The sequence below is a fragment of the Lolium rigidum genome, chromosome 5, assembly GCF_022539505.1.
Source record: "Lolium rigidum isolate FL_2022 chromosome 5, APGP_CSIRO_Lrig_0.1, whole genome shotgun sequence".
NCBI classification, from domain to species: Eukaryota; Viridiplantae; Streptophyta; class Magnoliopsida; order Poales; family Poaceae; genus Lolium; species Lolium rigidum.
Genome location: NC_061512.1, coordinates 171,914,298 through 171,931,465, shown reverse-complemented (window position 1 = coordinate 171,931,465; position 17,168 = coordinate 171,914,298). Strand labels below are relative to the sequence as shown.

At 45.0% G+C, this 17,168-nt stretch overlaps 1 protein-coding gene across 1 annotated transcript; it reads right to left on the bottom strand.

The window, feature by feature from the left end:
* Nucleotides 1–16,160: 16,160 nt before the first annotated feature.
* LOC124656712 lies at nucleotides 16,161–17,168 on the bottom strand. Its single transcript, XM_047195410.1, has one exon. The coding sequence runs from the start codon at nucleotides 17,166–17,168 to the stop codon at nucleotides 16,161–16,163; it is 1,008 nt and encodes a 335-aa protein (XP_047051366.1).

Here is a 17,168-nt window from a genome sequence, read left to right as displayed (position 1 = left end):
TTCTGGTTTTGGAACTACCTCTACAATGTATGGAACTAGTTCCAAAAGCCAAAAATCAAATATGGAACCACTTTTGGCTACACGTTGTGGATGCTCTTAGCAAATTCCTAGTATTTTTCATGGTCGATGTAAAAAAAAGTATTTTTCATGGTTGATGTAAAAAAAACAAGTTTTTTTCATGGTCGATGTAAAAAAAGAGAGAAAACATGTCTCATAAAAAGCCTTATGGTTAGCACATTTTTTTTACGGAGTAACTCTTTTTTACATAGCCCAAATTACTATTCGATTTTCCATTGAAATATTTTATGTGTATAAAGCAAGCGAAGAAGTACACATGCATTTTTCGTTTTATTCTTTTTTGACATTTCAAAATGTATAGAAGATGAATTTCGAAATAAAGAGATCATATGCACCCAAGAACCAACAAGCATATCCCCTTGACTCCGAACATACTCAGGGCCCTTTTGTTGTGGCTTTTTTTTGCCTTTTTGGCTTTTGGATTTTGGAAGCCAAAAAAAAATATTATATTCTTTGGCTTCCAAAATCCAAAAGCCAAAAAGCCACACCAAAAGGACCCTCGCTTCGACACTGGGATTTCGTAGGCTAGGGTTCCACGCTTTTCCACCAACCGAGTAATAATTTCAACTCTGCCCCAAAATTCCCGCCGAAATCCCCCCCCTCCCGTTTCCAAAATTCAAAGCGATGTGAAATAAGTACAGTGTCGATCTTATCCCCCCGGACCGCTCAATTCAGACCTATCACCGGCGGCGCCGAACCCCGCATCTCTCTCTCACGCTTCCACCCTGCATGACCCACCGGATCATCTCACACGCCGGCGCCGGCCCACTCTCCCACTCCCACACCAGCACTACTGCCTTCTCATCGGCCACCGTAGTGACCGACGACGTTCCGCCGTCTCCCTTGCTTTTTAGCAAGCCGGAGTAGCTTCCACCTCCCCCACCCCCACCGACGACCACCGTACCATACGAGCTCCTCCGTAGCCGACTTCCACCGCCGCCTTGTCAGCGGCACTCACCATCGCCGGGTTCTCGTATCTTAATCCCCTACTCCTTCCGTCCACCGGACTGGAGAGATGGGCTCCTACATGGTCCACGGCAGGAAACCAAAGCGTACACGCGCCCACTTCCAAGAAGGTTGATATGGCCGCATTCGTTATGCATGTGATTTCGAAAAGTATTTTTTGCTTACTTGCACCGCCATCTCATTAGCATTTTTTTTGTAATGCATGCTAGATATTATTGCAATACAGAAGAATGAATTAAAAGAGAAACGGAGACGGAAGATATGTAGCAGATTTGCAAGCCGTGTGGGCACAAAAATCTGTAACGCTATTGCCTCTAGTGCAAACCTGAACAAAATCGGAGAAGAACCCTTTCCCCTCCCCAAAGATAAAGAACAATGTTATGATTCACAATTTGATCCTCGCTGAGCCTCTTGGAGAGCCGACTCGGGAAGATGCCTTGCCTCGACCATTCTCCTCAACCCCACCGGGTGATTTCGTTTTTTTACTTGGAGATATCTCGTTGCAACTTCCATGTGTTGTATATTTGTATCCCGAATCCCACCAAACATGTTCACATGCCACCTCTAGGTCTCCTTAACGCATCATATATATGTTTCAAGCATGCACGTCATCCTTTACTATTCTTCATTCTATTCCATTTGCATATCATCATATATGGGACTTCGTAGACTGAAATATCGTTTATGTGTGCTAGGAATCTAGCAGCTTCAAGTAAGAATTTCGAGAACAACCAATGAGAGGAAGACCTTGCAACAAGTATCCGAATCGGTGATAGAACAGCTGCAACCAAAAAAGAAATCTGCTTCGCTACTAGACAGTCTCAGCCGATTCATGGCACTAGCTGAAGAAAATAACGCAAATGCTAAGAATACTGAAATAAAAAACGTGGTGAACACCCCAAGCGGTTGAATCAGCCAACTGCTACCAATCCGATCAACCAGCGACAATCGGCAGCAGTAGAATCCAGTTTCCACAAGCAACTTCTCAGCCCACAATTGGCAGCAGTAACCGGTTTCCACAAGCAACTTCTCAGCCCACAATTGGCAGCAGAACCGCTTCCACAAAGAACTTCTCAACAACAATTGGCAGCAGAACCAGCTTCCACGGCAACTTCTCGCCACAATTGGGATCGGCAGTAGCTGTGGTAGGAAATACCGCCCAAGGACACACTTGTACCAATACCGACCGACACAACCACAACCGGCCAAACATCTGCTAGCACAACATCAACAAACTGTTGATGATCTCCCACTGACCCATATTAGTCCTGCCATAGACAACTCCCCTGAGGATGAGCCCCACACCGAAGAAGGTACATTTTCCAATGCTTATAGTTTCATTCTCCGTTATAAAGTTATACTTTATACATAAATAAATAAACATATATATATAAATATATATATCTACCTTGATAGCTTGATGTAATGCTTAACTTTGTAGTTGCACCACGATCAAGAAAAACGAGGGGCCCAACAGTAGGGAAAATGTTCGTAGCTAAGCTTGCTGGGATGGAATCAAGATTTCGCCTTTCATCTATCGTAGGTGGCGAAGGCCACCGGACCCGAAGAATCTTGTAAATTAGCATCGGATGTAGGAATTTTCGTCGAGAATGAAATTCCTATCTTCCCAACATGGAAAGAGCACGTAGACACCTCTCGCGCATTTTGAAAAATTAGTGCACAGAAGTTACACGTAAGTCATCTTTCTCTTGGTAATGTTACTCATACTAGTATACCACATTGGCACGTCCCGTTCCTTCTAGCTTGTTGTTGGCTCTATGTATATCGCACCAACGGTTTATATTGTTGTGAACAGTTAAGGTTCGAGTTCGATGAGGACCAAGAGGAAGTAAAGCATGTTCTCAACAGTCTATTCTCAGATCGTTCGCGCCGATATCGCAACGAGGCTAAAGAAGAAATACTTCACTCGGAAAGATTACCGGGAGTGTTCCAACTATATCTCCTTTTAAGCAAATGACTCGACAAACAATGGGGAGATCTTGTGAAGCACTCGGTCCGATCCAAAGAATATGGTATGATTTGTAAGACCGAGACCGCATCACATCTTGGATTCTTATTTATAGCAGTTGTCTCACTAGTCTCCTTTTTGCAGAATTTGGCTAAACAGAATCGGAAAAACCGCGGTAAACTACTTTTACCTAGCCGTACGGGATCTCGTAACCTTATAGTGCACATTCGGCAAAAAGTAAGGACATGTTGTTTTATACTCGCTATTTAGAAATATTTTAGTAAAAGATCATGCAGTAGTATATACACCGAGTGTGCAGCTTATATTATGATCCTCCATTTCAACCACGTTATTCGATTTATAAATGGTAGTACTAAAATGCAGATGTTACATAATGCAAGTAAAAGGGAACCAAACAAAGAGATGACTCTGCCGGTGATTTTTGAAGCATGCCAGAAGAACAAACTTGAAGTGATTGGAGAAGTCGCACAGAGTGTTCTTGTAAGTCTTCTCAAAGATTGAAATTTTGTGACGACTCACATCCCAACTTGTAGGAGTAGTAAAGTACACGTCAATATGATATTATATATGTTTATTAAAATTCATGTGATGTGAATCGGACATGCCAAACTGTAGGAATAAAAGTAGGTCATACACATGATAAATCTACTATAGCAAGTTTCTCTGTAGTAACTATCATGTTTACACATGTGTACGAACTGAATTTTTTGCAGGAAGATATGAAATTAGAGATGGCAAAACCCGGTAAAAACGGTCTGGAAAAAACCGATGAAGAATGTGTGAAGGCATTTTCTATGGCAATAAAAAAGAAAGGCATTGCCAAAAACACTTTCTTACGGAATGCTCGGACTCGCTGAAGTGCAAGTCCATGTCCAAGTCAAAGTATTTGCATGCTCAAGTTCTAGAGGAGCAACTCCAAGTAGAACGAGCCGCATCGACCGCGCTAAGACTAGAAGTCGACAATTTTAGAACGATAGCAAGACAGAAGGAGGCCCTCACTGGAGCAGAGTTAGGAATGCTAGTAAGTAGTAAGAAGAGTATCTGCTAGATAATTGGAGATGAACGGGGACAGTGACAGGTCATTACCTTCGTCTTGTAAAATGGTTCCTTAGTCTGAGCATATTTCGTAGGTGCATTTATCTGCAATTGCTATGATCTTGGTGGTCGTTTCCTTGTTGTGATGTGGATTTTTTTTGAACCGAACCCTGCTGATTGTTAATATTATAAGTGGATTGCCTAGCCCTTTCCATCAGTTCTGACTTGTGGTTCCGTTGGCTCGTGGATGAAGCTTGACATGGTATCAGAGCCCATAGTCTCAAGTTCGGACTTTTGGTCGCGTTGGCTAGTGCATTAAAGCTTGACACTGATGATTTTCTGTGATCCATTGATTTCCAGCTTTCTACATATAGCCCAGGTCTAGAAGCTTGTCAACTGGTCTGGTTCATTCATCGCTCGTATTGAGTGGGAAACTCTCATTTGCAACTAGTTGCGCCCGCACCCCATTTTTTGTTGTGACACTTCCAAGTTTCCAAAAAATGCAAACTAAAATTCTAGACATACATTGTGTTGTGTCTTGTGCATCTGTGAAGTTTCATCCAAAAATATGTCAAAATGTGGCCTGTGTAAAAAAGAGAAGACGTACGTAAATAGTGTCATGTACTATTTACATATCATTTGTTCTTTTTGTGTAGGCCACATTTTGACATATTTTTGGATGAAACTTCACAGATGCACAAGACACAACACAATGTATGTCTAGGAATTTAGTTTGCAATGAACGGAACAGTGCTTCTCCTTTGTGTTGTGCTGCAACACAACAGCTGTTCCTGCTTCTGTACAGGCGAGTTGTGAACAAAGATACTTATGTATGCTACCAAATTTCGACTCCATATAATCAATAGCTTAACAACCGTCTAATTCAAAATCTCAACACTGTAGCATATACCTCATGCCTATCGAATACAATTATTTCACACACCGAAATATTTTGTACGCGTTTTGAATTGGAGAACATGGGAACCGACTTTGGTTTCTGATTATGACTTGATGTGACCCTAGGCCCTGGATTCCTGAGCAGAAGGTATGTGTAAAAACAAAGAGATTACGAAGTGCTAATTCCCTTTTTTTGTAAGTCCTGGTGGCATTGACACTCCTTTCTTACTTGCTATATTTTTTTTGGTGTTTATATATAATAGAGAATTACCAACTTATTGTCGAACCCGTTAGATTTTGGGCAATAATTGTTACGTGGCTGCTTCTTAATTAAAGTTTATCATGTCATGTAGATGGATTTGTGAAAGATGCAGCGGGTCGTTCTTCAGATCGTCTACATGGGATTCCCATCTACATGTATGTTCATGGTTTCATGGAGTACTTCAGCTCATAGCAGACCACATACGATCCCCGCAAGATTTGCATTTTTTTGACCTTGCAAGATTTGCATTCAATGTATCGCCAAGGCGCGTCCGTGAGAGCAAGAACAATAGTGCACCGTAGTCAACTTATAGCTAGCATGTACAATAGTAAACTATAAAAGTCTAGTACGGAGTACTTTAACAATACATGGCCCATCTTTTAGTCTCACATAGTGCCTAGGAGCACGTGTAGAGCTGGCTATTAGATAGTACTAGCCCACTTCTCTTCTCTCTCCTAATCTCTCTCCTCCAACTAAGCAAACATATAATATTTTATCTCTTATAGCCAGCTGAGTGTACCTTATTGTACTTGCTCTGAGAACTCTAGAAACATCTTCGTCAGACTCGTTTTGGCGCGCGCGAGCTTCCCGAGCGAATCCAATGAATTTTGACCGTTCTCTTAAAAAAAGGAACTTTGACCGTTGGATCAAGCGTTGGAGAACCGATGTGCCAACGGCCAATAATTATGATCGTGCTAACCGATTTTCAACGTGATGATGAATTGATGTGACATTTGGCCGTACTAGTACGGTCTCATATTTTTGTATTACTTAGTACTTGGACCGTGGCCAAATTCGAAATCTCATTCCAGCGGCAAAACTTCCCGCCCGAAAAATACAAATATTTCACACGCTTCTAACTTCCCATTCTACCCTCGTAAAGATGACAACAATGTCCATGTATAAGTCGGTTGGTGGGGGGTCTACCCGTCATTTTTTTTCGATCACCACCTCTCTAGCTCCGGAAACCCCCCGAAAAAAATTCATTTCCCTCACTCTCTCCTCTGAGACCACCCACCGGAACTTCCCAAGTCCCTCTCTCTCCCACCTCCACGGCCACCGCACCGGAACATCCCCGCCGGACTTCCCTGGCCTACCCGAGGCCTCGCGATCCTCGTCATCCGGCTGTCTGCCGGAGCCGCTTCATCGACGCCGTCATCAACCGGACCGGATCATCCCCGCCGAACCTCGAAACCATATACTCATCCAGCAGTCTACCGCAGTCGCTTCAGCGGCGGTATCGTCCACCCAACCGGAGCCGCTTCGCCGGATCCGTCGTCCACCGCATCGGATCTAGCTCACCGACACCACTGTGCATTAACCGGATCCGCTTCACCCGCGCCGTGCACGATCTAAACTCTTCTACTCGTCGCTTTTCTATTGCTTGCCCGCAAGTTCTTGTTTAATCTTGGGGGAACCTCGTTTGTGCTAACGACGCGCCGTTACGTTTTTGCGGATGAGATGAGTAACCATGAAGTGTAATGGCCGTCTCTCCAACCCCAAGTAGCACATGTAGCGTACTTCATCACCGGATCTATCAACCCCAGGAAGATCTCGTCGTGACTCCCACGAGTGCTTCTCCTAATGTAAGTCCCTTGTTTTAGCGCCATGTTCGGGTTCGGATGCTTGTTTGTCCGAAGCTCTTTTAGTTCATTCCTAGTTATGACCGTAACACCTTGCTATTTTCTACTTCATTGCTAACTTTAAGCGATTGAACATTTTGGTTTGCATTCCCTGCTCTCGTAGATGTAGCCATCATAACTTCTATCTTGCTCGACCGTTGTTACAAAAATTATAGGTATTATAGTAACATCCTCGCTATTATTTAGTTCATGGCCAATTTTAAGTAATTGCACATGTTGGTTCGCATTCCTCGCTCTATAGCTTTTGGCATCGTAACTTCTATATTTGGTTTACATTCCCTGCTCCGTAGATCTAGCCATCATAACTTTATCTTGCTCAGCCGTTGTTACAAAAATTATGGCCTGCTACTATGTTGTTTGTGCCAATTTTTTACTCCATGAACATGTTGGCTTGCATTCCCCGTACTACGAGTGATGCCATTGTTTTGTATCTAGTTCATTGTAAGCTAACAAAGTAAGGACTTAGTTTGGCATGCTATCACTCGCTATCTAGCCTCGTAGTACAAATATACTTGTCATACTACTAGATAATAATTTTGCGTGCCATCTTGTTCTTCAAAAGCTGCATTATTGACTTGTTTCTCTGACTTGGCATGACGCTCACATATGGAAAGCTGAACATATTGGTTTGCATTCCCTCTTATACAAGTTCACAGGTGATCCCACTATATTCCGTATCTGGTCCATCCTAAGCTCCAGAGCATTAACTATCCTCTATGTGTTGCTCATTACAAGTTTATATCCCGAAACATCTTGATTTGCATCCCCTTCACTATAAGTTCAGGAGTATTATTTAGTTCACGGCCAAAATGAAGTAATTGCACTTGGCACATGTTGGTTCACATTCCCTCCTCTTTAGCTTTTGCCATCGTAACTTCTATTTTTGGTTTACATTCCCTGCTTCCGTAGATGTAGCCATCATAACTTCATCTTGCTCAGTCCTTGTTACAAAATTTATAGCTCTGCTACTATGTTGTTCATGCCAATTTTGTACTCCCTGAACATGTTGGTTTGCATGGGACTCGACAAGTAGTAAGTCTGCTTGTTTCATTCTAACATGCTCGTTATATTGGTCGTTGGTATGCGGCATGCACTCTTTGTTTGCTTATTGTGCGCATTACAATGATCTTGTTATAACGACGAAATGATGAGTTCCAAATTCTTTGGCAAACAATATTGCGAGTGTCTTTGCGTTTCCATTGTTGTTGTCTTAACTTGTAATGTCTTTGTTTCGGATATAGGTGCTGCATGGACAACTTAAAAGATTGCCGGATCGCTTCATTGTATTGCTAGGTTTAATTACCATTCAATTTCTCTGGGTTCTGTAATATTTTTTCAAAGCCTTGCAGCTGATGTAATATTTAGTTAGTTTTTATAGTTCTTTCGCGCATTTTTTCTTTGGTGCTTGTGGTAAGTGAGGCTATCCGACCGAAATCAATGCTGCGTAAATATTCTCAGTATCTAAATCACGAATTCCCATCCCTTAAACGGCCCAATTAAGCGAAATCACATACGTGCCGGCCCGCAAAATCCTAAAGCGCCTTTACGCCGGCATATAAACAAGCAACTAAACGGGCTGGCCCACTTACTTATTGTGCCAGCCCACTTGATTTACTCGTGGACCCCACACCTTTATTGGTCCGGCCCACTTGCTTTAAGGTGGACCCCACCGACTCACCGGGCCGGCCCACTAACTAGTTGGGCCAGCCCAATTGCTTTTGTGGTGGTCCCCACATACTAAATGGGCCGGCCCTGTAAGACGAAAGTGGGACCCACCGTGTTTTTGGCCGGCCCACTAGCATGTTGGGCCGCCCACTTGCTATATGGTGGACCCCACATACTAAATGGGCCGGCCCTTTGACGATGAAAGTGGGACCCACTGTGCTTTTGGCCCGGCCCACTAGCGTGTTGGGCCGACCCACTTGCTATACGGTGGACCCCACATACTAAATGGGCCGGCCCTTTAACGAGATAGTGGGACCCACTGGTGTTTTGGCCCGGCCCACTATCTTGTTGGGCCGGCCCACTTGCTATATGGTGGACCCCACATACTAAATGGGCCGGCCCTTTAACCGGAAAGTGGGACCCACTGTGTTTTGGCCCGACCCACTATCTTGTTGGGTCGGCCCACTTGCTATATTGTGGACCCCACGTACTAAATGGGCCAGCCCTTTAACTGGAAAGTGGGACCCACCGGTGCTTTTGGCCCGGCCCACTGGCTTGTTGGGCCAGCCCATTTGATCTAATGTGGACCCCACGTACTAAATGGGCCGGTCCGATAGCAGAAAGTGGGACCCACATGCTAATTGGGCCGGCCCACTAACTTCTTGGGCCGGCCCAGTTGCTTTAATGTGGACCCCACTTTGTAAATGGGCCGGCCCGATACCAGGAAAGTGGGTCCCACATGTCTTGTGGGCCGGCCCTTTTGCTTGTTGACCGGTCAAACGAGTGCATTCGGCCCGGCCCACAAGCTTAGTGGGCCGGCCCATTAAAGTTTTGACCAGTCAACCATAGAGGTTAGGCCCGGCCCACGTAACTAATGGACCAGCCCGGCCTATATAGTTGACCGGTCAAACTAAGTCAGCCGGCCCGGCCCGCAAACTTAATGGGCCGGCCCGCTTAAGACGTGGCGAGCCTCGTGTGGGCCTACCATCTACCACGGGGTTTCGGCCGGTTAACGCCGTTAACCGCGCCGGTACCGGCGTACGCCACGTGTCGGCTTGCATGACGTCGGCGAGCCAACGGGCTCCCGGAAACACTTGGGCAACGGTCCGATTTTCCGTGGCGGAAGGGCGCCCAAGCGCGACGGACCGAAAAAAACGTCGTTGGACTTTGCCTGACGCAGTTTCCACAACAGAACCCATATCGTCGGGTTAGGCCCATGGGCGACGAAAAATACCCCTTAGCGGACGATTTTGAGACGTTGTCTATCAGAACTTTTCTTGTAGTGGTTGCTTGTTGTCCGATAACCATGTTTCTGGGGACGCCATCAACTATTCTTTGTTGAATATCATGTGAGTTGCTATGCATGTCCGTCTTGTCTGAAGTAAGAGAGATCTATCACCTTAATGGTTGGAGCATACATATTGTTAGAGAAGAACATTGGGCCGCTAACTAAAGCCATGATTCATGGTGGAAGTTTCGGCTTTGGACATATATCCTCAATCTCATATGAGAATAATAATTGTTGCCACATGCTTATGCATTAAAGAGGAGTCCATTATCTGTTGTCCATGTTGTCCCGGTATGGATGTCTAAGTGTAGAATAATCAAAAGCGAGAAATCCAAAATGCGAGCTTTCTCCTTAGACCTTTGTACAGGCGGCATGGAGGTACCCCATTGTGACACTTGGTTAAAACATGTGTATTGCAATGATCCGATGAGTTCAAGCTAATTAGGACAAGGTGCGGGCACTATTAGTATACTATGCATGAGGCTTGCAACTTGTAAGATATAATTTACATAACTCATATGCTTTATTACTACCGTTGACAAAATTGTTTCATGTTTTCAAAATAAAAGCTCTAGCACAAATATAGCAATCGATGCTTTCCTCTTTGAAGGACCTTTCTTTTTACTTTTATGTTGAGTCGGTTCACCTATCTCTCCCCACCTCAAGAAGAAAACACTTGTGTGAAGCTGTGCATTGATTCCTACATACTTGCATATTGCACTTGTTATATTACTCTATGTTGACAATTATCCATGAGATATACATGTTACAAGTTGAAAGCAACCGCTGAAACTTAATCTTCCTTTGTGTTGCTTCAATACCTTTACTTTGATTTATTGCTTTATGAGTTAACTCTTATGCAAGACTTATTGATGCTTGTCTTTAAGTACTATTCATGAAAAGTCTTTGCTTTATGATTCATTTGTTTACTCATGTCATTATCATTGTTTTGATCGCTGCATTCATTACATATGTTTACAAATAGTATGATCAAGGTTATGATGGCATGTCACTTCAGAAATTATCTTTGTTATCGTTTACCTGCTCGGGACGAGCGGAACTAAGCTTGGGGATGCTGATACGTCTCCGACGTATCGATAATTTCTTATGTTCCATGCCACATTATTGATGATATCTACATGTTATATGCACATTTTATGTCATATTTATGCGTTTTATGGAACTAACCTATTGACGAGATGCCGAAAGGCCGATTCTTTGTTCTCGCTTGTTTTTGGTTTCAGAAATCCTAGTAACGAAATATTCTCGGAATTGGACGAAATCAACGCCCATGTTCCTATTTTGCCCGGAAGCATCCGGAACACACGAGAACCGCCGGAGAGGGGCCACGAGCCCACCAAACCCTAGGCCGGCGCGGCCAAGGGGGGGCCCATGCCCCCCTATAGTGTCGGCGCCCCTTCGACCTTCTGACGCCGCCTCTTCGCCTATATAAAACCCCTGGACATAAAACTTCGAGACGGAAGAGCCACGGTACGAGAAACCTTCCAGAGCCGCCGCCATCGCGAAGCCAAGATCTGGGGGACAGGAGTCTCTGTTCCGGCACGCCGCCGGGACGGGGAAGTGCCCCCGGAAGGCTCCTCTCCATCGACACCACCGCCATCTTCATCAACGCTGCTGTCTCCCATGAGGAGGGAGTAGTTCTCCATCGAGGCTCGGGGCATCGCACGGTAGCTATGTGGTTCATCTCTCTCCTATGTACTTCAATACAATAATCTCATGAGCTGCCTTACATGATTGAGATTCATATGATGATGCTTGTAATCTAGATGTCATTATGCTAGTCAAGTGGGTTTTACTTATGTGATCTCCGGAGACTCCTTGTCCCACGTGTGTAAAGGTGACAGTGTGTGCATCGTGTGGGTCTCTTAGGCTATATTTCACAGAATACTTATTCACCGTTATGAATGACATAGTGAAGTGCTTATTTATATCTCTTTATGATTGCAATGTGTTTTGTATCACAATTTATCGTATGTGCTACTCTAGTGATGTTATTAAAGTAGTTTATTCCTCCTGCACGGTGTAATGGTGACGAGTGTGTGCATCCGTGTTAGTACTTGGCGTAGGCTATGATTATGATCTCTTGTAGATTATGAAGTTAACTATTGCTATGATGGTATTGATGTGATCTATTCCTCCTACATAGTGTGAAGGTGACAGTGTGCATGCTATGTTAGTACTTGGTTTAGTCGTGTTGATCTTTCATGCACTCTAAGGTTATTTAAATATGAACATTGAATTGTGGGGCTTGTTAATTCCGGCATTGAGGGTTCGTGTAATCCTACACAGTTAGTGGTGTTCATCATCCAACAAGAGGGTGTAGAGTCTAGCATCTATCTATTTATTCTGTTATGTGATCAATGTTGAGAGTGTCCACTAGTGAAAGTATGATCCCTAGGCCTTGTTCCTAAATACTGCTATCGCTGCTTGTTTACTGTTTTACTGCGTTACTACTGCTGCGTTACTACTGCTTGTTTATATTCATACCACCTGTATTTCACTATCTCTTCGCCGAACTAGTGCACCTATTAGGTGTGTTGGGGACACAAGAGACTTCTTGCTTTGTGGTTGCAGGGTTGCATGAGAGGGATATCTTTGACCTCTTCCTCCCCGAGATCGATAAACCTTGGGTGATCCACTTAAGGGAAACTTGCTGCTGTTCTACAAACCTCTGCTCTTGGAGGCCCAACACTGTCTACAAGAATAGAAGCTCTCGTAGACATCAGACGCCGGCGCTCCCAATTGGCTCCCTTCGCGAAGGGAGCGCTACGGGCGTGCCGACTCTTTTGTTGGGGTCGAAAAATGGCCGGCGCTTCTTCGGGACCGCCGGTGCGGACAATTTATCTCTCTAGGACCCCCAAAGTGCTATTGGAAGGACCGGTGGCGATGCTCTTAGCTGAAACAAGTTTGAATTTTCCCCTTTCTTTCAGAGGACGATTAGGGTCAGGTCCGATTTGCCTCCATGATCACGTGGAAAAAGGCTGACGATCGGCAAACAAAGCACGCTACAAAGCTTGCCAGAAGGGCTACTCCTAGATCGAAAGGATGGTTAAAGTATCTTCACCGGTAACTCTTAAATAGTAGCCGACAACATACTGCCGGCTACGTTTTAGGGTCGTCGGGAGTAAGTGATGGTCAAAAAATTTCAACCCTCCACATTGGTACTCTCCTATAGCCGCTCCAATAGAAAAAAAGACCCCCAAATCAATGTGAAAGTGACATGGGTTTGGTGCCGGTGACCCCACTAGCCTCCCTTGGCACATGGCTTGGTTGGGGCTCGCCGGCTATTTCATTGGATTTGGGATGACTTGGATTTCATATGAGGGTAGCCGGTGTGAGCATTTTCTCTCACTAGGACCCTTAAATCGCCGCCGGCTACGATTTGAGGCTCACAGATGGAGATACTCTTAGTAAACAAATTTCCTACGGATAAGATGGGGGCATATTTGGAGAAACTCAAAACTGAACCCTATGTTCAAAATATATTTTTAAAAATTAGGAATTTTTTTCATATGTAGAGGGACATGTTCTATGTGTGCACGTAAAGTTTCACGTAAAAACAATAATTTTTATGTCTTGTGTAAATACATAAAAAATGTCTTGAGAAATAGACTATTTTAGTACCAAATGATTTTACACATGTCATAGAAAATATCAGTTTTGCTGAAACAACTTTGTGAGGATGTCAAGGTATACACCATATATTATTTGTAGTTTTTTAACATTTTTAAACATACTCAAAATGTATTTTAAATAAAGGGCACATATACACGTAGGTGCATAAACACCTTGTATGTGCGTTTTGCCTCGTCGAGTATGTAATTTTGACAAGCTTTTAAATAGCGGGATATACACTATAGAACCTGCCAGCCAAAAAGGATATACCTCTGAAACTGGTGTTTTGGCACATGGGACACATGTTCCCTCTATTTTAAAATGCATGTTACACATATTTTAAAATTTAAAGAAAAATTTTGCACGTTCATCTTCACATGCTACACGCTCACAAAGTTGTTTCATAAAAAATCTACTTGTCGCGTGGCGTGCGTAAAAAAGAAAAAAATCAATGCTAAAAATAAGGCTTTTTAGAAGATAAATTTTCACTTTTTTACATAGAACACATAAAATATTAGTTCCTCGAAAAACTTAACGAACGCACATATATTATGAAGATGTAAATGTACAACTTTTCGACATTTCGAAAATATAACTCTTAGTAAATTAATGAAGCATATACACCTTTTAATGGTCTAATGCACTTAGATGCACCTTTCTAAAGGGTCATAGCTTCCTACTTAAAAGTATGCTTTTCATCAAACGAATTTTCATGCCGTTTCCATGTGTTTTGCGATGGCAAACCTATCATATTTTTGTGTTCCTTTCTGTTCCAGAGTTTTAAAATCATCCGACCAAAAGGGGTTCCTGAAATGTGTCTTAAATTTGTCTAGAATTTAATGTATCTAGATACTGTGTAGTGTGTGAAAACATCTAAAATAAACACAGGCTATCGAACACGTTCTAGTTTTCAGTAAGCGCATGCAACATTGGAGCTTCACGCCAGTCAAGCAACTAAACATAATTTTGCGTTTCTACATCAGCCAAATCGTTGCGGGTTTCGCTGAAGTGTTTGTCTTCTATATAGTCTATGATGTTGGTATTGAAAATACCGTGAGCATGAAAAAGAAAAGTTGGTTCTTCACCTCTGTTTTTAAAAGCAATTCAAAAATACAGTATCATGCACATGCTCATCCACCTTCTCGCACCGTAGAACCAACTCGTCGCCTCCCTCGCCCTCGTGCCCTCCAGATCGAGCGCCGCTGCTCCGAATCGAATCCGTGGTCGAGGAGCCACAGCACCAGAGACGGAACCAGGAATGAAGTATAAGGGAGGGCAATTTTAGTATAAGGGAGCATAACTACCTAAAATCACGCAAATAAGAAGATGACATGGCTTGTGTTCAAAGGAAAATCATGAGCATTGGGGTGGGGGGCGCAGCCCCCCCCCCTCGCCCCCCTTGTCTCCGTCCCTACACAGCACCAACGCAATCTGCTGCTGCTCAACTGCAAGAGTACTCCAACCGTTCGAATCGCGGGAGAAAGAATTTACATTTCAGAGTGGATGGAGGCATGGGAGAGTGCACCGAGAGGAGCGAGCAGGGGAACTGCGTTGTAGTAGAACGGGGGGAGGCACATGGTAGCTGTGCGGCGCGGACGAGAACGTGGGCGGTGCGGCCGAGGGCGACGGAGCAGAAGAGAATGGGTAGGCGGAGAGGAAGACGATAGGGAGGAGTCGGGGTTCGGTCAGACAAACGATGAGGGGGATTTTGCAAATACATGTCTCCGACATGTTTGGCGTGATGGAGAGAGTATAAAACATTGTGGAAAATAAACACCTAACTAAGTTTTTTTTTGAACTGAACACCTAACTAAGTTAAGATAGTAACTACTGAACTACTACCTACTAATATAGAAATTGCTTCGACCTTATCGTGCACACGTACCCCTTCGCTCGTGAGGTGATCCTCAGACGATTAGGATTCCTCTGCCTCCCGTTGGCGGCCGCCTCCCATCTGGCCGCCTCTGTGGCCTTCGGACCATAGAGGTACGGTGGATCGCACCTCTCGTCGACGGGAGGGCTCCGTTTTCCAGTTTTGGGAGTTTCGTTTCCCGTTTTTAGGGTTTTTGTTTGTATTGGCGGCGCTTAGGTGGTGGTGGCGGCGTCTCGTGCAATAATGTTTCTCCGGCTTCAACCCCATCTCGACGGCCACGTCAAAAAGCTTGTGGGAGTGTTGTGCTCTTCGAGGATTTCGTCTGGCTGTGGGGATCTTCGGATCGTCAAGAAGCTTCATCTGCAGTTCATCCTACTTCTTCGTCTCGAGGACGGATGTGGTCTTTCTGAGCTGTTCGGTGACTTTCCATCCGCAACCAACAATATTAGACCGGCTCAGGGAGGAGCGGCAGCGGCGACGCGCCATCGACATGGTCTGGAGATTGAAGATGAAGGGTTCAAGGATTTCATTGTAATTTTCGTTTTTATGGGCTGTTTTGTACTGTTCGGTGTTTCTTTTAACACGAGTGTTCTATTCGCAAAAAAAATAAAATAGAAATTGCTTCTTGGTAGCTTCCACACATTAAGCTTTGGTTGAACAACCTCCAATGAGCAGTCGTTCCTCTTCCTCATGCGCGACTAGAGCCTCAGACCTGCAATACTCGATTGCTCTTGAGAACAGGTCGGGAATGAGTGAATGGCCCATGAATTCCAGCGTTAGTTGCAAACCATGCCAAGCAGATCGGAGATGTTTAGTTTTCAGCGTGGCTAAAAAAGATGAGCCATGAGGCCATGGCTTGGCATTTTGTAGCAGCAAACCTTGTGCTTGACGATCCGCAACTGCTTCTTGCCGGTGAGCGTAGAGGTTTTGATGATTTGCAGGGCCATCAAGTGGATGAAAGTCTTCCTGTGGCCGTCGACCGTGTCCATCAAGACAGTCCAAGCAATGCAGAACTTGCCGGCCCCAAGGTAGACGAGGCTGCCTTCTGGCATGAAGCCGCAGACGTTGCCATTCTCACGGACCCACTTGGGGAATGTGTCCTCCCAAGTATACCGGACGACCGGAGGGGATTGCTGGACGTCGACGGCCAAGAGGTGGCGGCGCTTGGAGCAGAGGCCGAAGCAGAGCTTGTCTAGCTCGGGGATAAAGAGGGCGCGGTGGTAGAAGGGCAGCTCCCAGTCACCCTCTTTGCGCCACACGCGGCGTCCGGTGTGGAAAGAGTAGGTGCCCCTCTCCTGCGCCGAGACCCAGATATGGTCGCCGGTGGTGAAGTAGGCCGTTAGCTGGCAAATGATCTGGAAATCGTTCAGGTACCTGAAGTCGGGCGGAGGCTCTGGGAGAATGCGCCAGGAGCCGCTGGCGGGTAGGAGGTCCTCGCCGAAGTGGTTACCTTCGTCGTATCCGGTGAGACGGCAGTTGAGCGCGTATAGTCTGTCCCCCAGTGGGATGACGTAGGTGCCGCCGGTCTTGCGGCCCTGCATCTCCGGCCCTGATGACGTAACACCAGACCTTGTATCGTACATGACGGTGCGCTTGAAAGTGCCGACGCCTACCAAGGTAGAGCCGTCGTCGGCGAGGGCGAGGTCGATTCTCTCGTGAGTGGCGACGGGCTTGTGGATCTGTCCAATGGGGCTGGGGAGGATACGAATCTCCATGGCCCCTCGGGAGGGACCGGGCTGGAAGAGGTGTCTGATGCTGATGCTGTGCACAAAGTAATCAGGCTTTTTGTCGCTCATTACGATAAAGAGGTGTTTCCGCTGGTTGCCGACGGCCAT